Source organism: Phytophthora parasitica (genome assembly GCF_000247585.1).
Source record: "Phytophthora parasitica INRA-310 unplaced genomic scaffold supercont2.140, whole genome shotgun sequence".
NCBI classification, from domain to species: domain Eukaryota; phylum Oomycota; class Peronosporomycetes; order Peronosporales; family Peronosporaceae; genus Phytophthora; species Phytophthora nicotianae.
This window is the reverse complement of record NW_008649126.1, coordinates 55,889-60,689: the sequence shown is the minus strand read 5'-3', so window position 1 is coordinate 60,689 and position 4,801 is coordinate 55,889. Positions and strand designations below refer to the sequence as shown.

At 46.3% G+C, this 4,801-nt stretch overlaps 2 protein-coding genes across 2 annotated transcripts; both read right to left on the bottom strand.

Annotated features, from left to right (window-relative positions):
• Window positions 1-594: 594 nt before the first annotated feature.
• PPTG_19643 (hypothetical protein) lies at window positions 595-1,285 on the bottom strand (the record flags this gene model as incomplete). The annotated part of the gene is made up of 3 exons (XM_008918104.1): window positions 595-673; window positions 709-1,001; window positions 1,025-1,285. 3 exons carry the CDS (start codon window positions 1,283-1,285, stop codon window positions 595-597), a joined length of 633 nt encoding a protein of 210 aa, XP_008916352.1.
• Window positions 1,286-3,168: 1,883 nt separating this feature from the next.
• Window positions 3,169-4,663, bottom strand: PPTG_19642 (hypothetical protein; the record flags this gene model as incomplete). Its single annotated transcript, XM_008918103.1, has 2 exons — window positions 3,169-3,602; window positions 4,435-4,663. 2 exons carry the CDS (start codon window positions 4,661-4,663, stop codon window positions 3,169-3,171), a joined length of 663 nt encoding a protein of 220 aa, XP_008916351.1.
• Between the last annotated feature and the right edge of the window lie 138 nt (window positions 4,664-4,801).

The following is a 4,801-nucleotide window of genomic DNA, read 5'->3' as shown; positions in this document are numbered from 1 at the left end:
ATACCCAACCTATAATAAAAAATAACAGCACAATCAGTAAAAACGGGAACTCAATCCGGAACATCCGGTGTATATCCCGGGTAATCCGTGAAGTCTAAATGTATCTTGAGCAGTACGCTGTCTGAGCACAGCAAGTCAGGTAGAATTTTGTACCCCACTTGTTCGGTTTGTTGGGCATGTACTGTTGTATTGGATTGAGTATGTGCCGCATCAGCACCATGCCTTCATCGAAGGATATACGAGGTCCTAAACGGTAGCCACGAAAAAAATGCCTTCAGGAGATCCTGGACTACGGGGCGAATTCTGAAGACCCGGTCACCACTGTCGGCTTGCAAATCGTTGTCATTGAAGTGTATGTACCTGGTAATGTCTTGAAATCGGTTATGGCTGAGAAGTTGTCCGATGGTCCCGTTGGCCTGTGCTTCCTCGATCTCCGTCGTCCAGTGTCGACTGAGACTCTCACGCCTAGGCTCAAGAGCTCTTGCGACTAGTAGACCGATAAATTGAATAAGCTCGTGCGGTTGAATGTTTTTTCGTCTTATTTTTGATAATACTATAGTTGACGGGACTGCCTCCCGTCTATCTCTAGCTCGCTCACGCATACCTTGAGCAATTCCGTCGATGCTGTTGAGTCTGTACTTCTTTGTCTCTGCAGCAATTCGGCGCCACAGTTCTTTGGGCATATATATATATATATATATTGCCAACGGATTCTCGGCGTATGCCATTGCTGCACTCGTCGGATCACATGGTCCATCATAGAGTGGTGCAACATCCAACTGCGGTTGTCCGCTGTGTTGCTCATCATCGAAATCCCACTCCACTTTTTGCAATAGGCTCAGGTCAGCGCCGTCCAGGTCAAACCCAATAGGTTCATCACCTAATGGCTCCAGATCGTCTTCACCACTCTCACCGTCTTCGTACTCCCAACCACCTTCCCGGTGGTTGATTTCATCCAGTAGCAAGGCCTCCTCGTCACCTTCTGCATCCAAATCTTGTTCCTGTAGCCAATCATCTTACCAACATTCAAATCGTCGCGCTCCAGTGGCTCGAATATTCGATATCTTCGAAGTGCCTCCAAGAACGTGTCCGAGTCAAACTCGTCCAAGCGTGATAGCGGATCCGGAGGCTGATATGGACTGTCATAATCCGGAATAGCTTCTTCAGTAACCTCCGGAACTAGGTCGGCGATATCCGGAACTGAAAGGTCGGTAACATCCGGAACACAATCACTCATGTCCGTTATAACCTCTTCCTCCTCTTCCGTATAACAAAACCTTGCCATCATGCAACGTTAGCTCATCAATATTGTAAATAAAGCATTCTTATAAGCATACTCGGGCGAGTTCGCTTCGTAGAGGATTTCTTGGTCTTGGCAGATCCTCGACGTTTACGAGTAGAATGTTTCGACGAGCCAGACCCACAGCCACCATCCTTCTTGGCCTTAGTTCTTTTGGCAGCGCCAGTCACAGGCGGCTTCAAACTGACGTCAATCTCCGGACTGATCGTGCTGACTGCAGTAGTACCAGGCGCTTTCTCAAAGACAGTATCCTGTGGTCGATCGTTGGCAGCGGCAGGAACAGTTTAAGCGGCATCTAGAGCTGAAACTGGAGATCCGTCAGAATTAGCTGCAGCCGCAGAAACAACGACGTCTAGGGTCGCAGACGGCGTTCTATCGGCGACGACAACTGGTGCAGCGGTGTCGGCAGTCAGTGCTGTATCCATGGTAGCTAGGGAGTCTTCGCAGCCGCAGCACCTGTATAAGGTTTCAGTTTTGTTTACTACCAGCATTTCTAGCTGCCCTACGGAGCAAAACGATGTTAGTGACGGTGAAACGAGTAGATAGAACACTTGAGCAGTAGGGGTCCGATTGGAAAGTGCTGCCTTCATCTGTACTTGTACGTACTACTCAACATAGTACGATGAAGAAAGTTCACAGACAGAAAAAAGCTTTGTGATCTGTGCCGGATGGCCAGCGAGCTGATCCAATCCATCAAGCGACAGTTTAGAGAACTTGAGTTCGTAGTTCAAGGAGAGTCCTCCGGTTTCCTCATTTTTATGAGTTGTGTCAGAGCTCTAACGAATGTGTACATCCATTATTTCTGCAGGTCACAAATATTTTGTTTCTTATAGAGTAGTAGTTCAAACCTGCTCAAAAACATGCTATGTACCAGTAAACACTGGTCATTAGATACATGTTCTCCACACATCAACGTATAGGCATGAGTCATGAGAACACGAGGTATGGCCGTCGGTAAATGTAAGGCATTCCCCATTCGCACACAGCCAGCGATTGAACTGTGGCGATTGATGACAACCCCGATGGGTGTACCAAATATCGGATAAAACACGAATGTTACACGAACGTTGCGAATAATTCTAACAGGTGCTTAATTGTAATCTTCTCTTGAGATTAGTCCTGAGGATGATCCGTTTTCCGATAGGCGGTAAGGTCCCGAGACCAGAAGCGTATTCTTAGCAGTCAGTTGTAGCTAGATCCAGGAGCGGTAGATCATTCGGCTTTCTGCAGAGCAGTGTAACACCCGCCACACCTCGCCCTCGAACATACCGAGGCAATACAAACGAGTTGCCCCACACACATCTCTATGAATTGGACGCGTGAGGAAACGGATGAGTCAACCTTCACGGATAATATAAATATCCAAAAGGTTAGTGAAAATAAAAAGCCAAAATATAGAAACGGGGATGAATCTATATATGTGCGCTGTAAATCTAGGATAGTGCCTGGGTGGGTACATCGTTTCTCACTCTTCGTGATCTTAAAGATGACGACAGCAAAAGAATAAAAATGACTTTCCGCGTTCTTCCTAGGCGCAGATGCTTCATTGCTGACAGTCGGCGATGTCGCTTTTCCATAAAGATATAAACACTGCAGGTTTTCGAGACTGACGGCAAAACCAAACGCAATATCGTGGCGTTTTCAAGATAATCTTTCTTACAGGAAGGTGGATGGATATATAGCACTGATGGTTGGAGACGAAGGTAGTATATTGCTTCAAAGAATCCTGTACTACGACTCAAAAATAAACATTCTTCTGAGCAACAAGGATACCTTGCAGCGAATTGTGACTTGTGAAAAATGAGTCTACCACCTTTTGCGCCGTTCGAGACTACCTACACAGAAAGGTGCGTTCATCAACATTACCTCTATTTCAACCGTACATTGCCACTCTCGAGGAACGCCTTGTACCCGTTTGTGATGTATGTAATCTCGTCCGAATCTCTGCCAAGCTTCTTCATGGCACGCTCAACTTTGCCAACCGAATACTCCTGTGTCTTCCAAACGGCAAGTGTTTCTAAATACTTGCTGTTGTCATGGCGCATCTTGTCGTACAACTCTGAATTTCGCAGATACTTCTTGGAAGCGGCCTTGCTGACGCTGGACGAAAACATGTCCAACAGACCCCTGTCTTCTTCAGCTTGGTCGGTGTTTATGTCTTCGTCTTCGCGTGTACGGAGAGATCTCCCCTCAACTTGCTGGGCTTCGGCGGAATAGTGAACAGGCTTCAAGCTGACAATCTTGTTAGGGTCCGCAGATGAAAGCAGTGCGTTACCGTTGTCGAGTAGAATGGCAGCTGAAGCTAAGAGGAAGATGTATGTGGCGCATGTTTATGAACGTGGAGGAGGGTGACTTGAGAGCTACGAGTGAAAATACGGAATGAGACCTGTGTAGCAATGGGTTGCTGCTACGTGGTTTTGCTTGCTTGTTCAGTCGTGGATCTCAGTGTACATTATTGTAGTGGCCCGTGGATGGAGAGAAACCATGTAAAAAAAAATAGACCGCCTGTTCCATCATCTAAAAAATTAAGATGATGGGACGGGCTGTCTTTTTATTTATTTAATAATGTAGATTTCATTGTGAAGATTGTTGACAAGACAATTAGTATTTAGTAACAAGATAACAAAAAAAGACAGCCCGTCCCATCATCTTAATTTTTTAGATGATGGGACAGGCTGTCTTTTTTTGTTATCTTGAGCTTGTCCGTACGTTGCGCTTAAATTTACCTCAGGCGCATTGGCTTCTGCCTTCACGAGTTGAAACAGCGTTACCCAATTCTTCTTGGTATTTTGGAAGAATCGGGGCATACGAAAATGACTCAGCATTTATTCTTACTATACTCCGATCTTGTCAACAATCTTCACAATGAAGTCTACTCGATGAGATAGCATTAAAACGTCAAGACACTTACAACTGTGCAGCTATCGCTGGACTAAACCAACACGTGGGGCACTTAAATAGGCTGACATGCTTGCTGCAAACGCAACGACATGGAGCGCAGCGGGTGCTACAGTGCAGATTCTTGTTGTGGGGGTTGGGAGCAGGTTGGTCATAATCCTTTCATTAGTGAGAGCCGCAAGGTTGGTTCTCAGCTGTATCTTATCCATTGCATAATACACAAACGAGCCACGTACTGTAGCAGCATATTGCCTGAGAACTCACTAGATCCGCGTGCAGTCGATGTAAAGACGCTGCGTGCGTAGGCACAGGCTTTTGTAGCTTCTTGTGAATAGTAAAGGCATTTACTATAGCCAGATCCACCAGACCCAGCAATAGAGTTTTATAGTACTTCCGCATCCGGACTGTGCGCTGGATAGAGATACGATGAAGGCGGAATTGATGTGCATGGTCAATTCCGCCCATTGATTAATGGTAATCTACCACAAGACGTGGGCACGGCGCACGTGACACATACCCACCGGGTTCCAGCCTCGACACATGCGCTGGCTGGGTGGAGTACCCAGTTGCCAAGAAACGAACTGGTTTTGAATCCATCCAGTT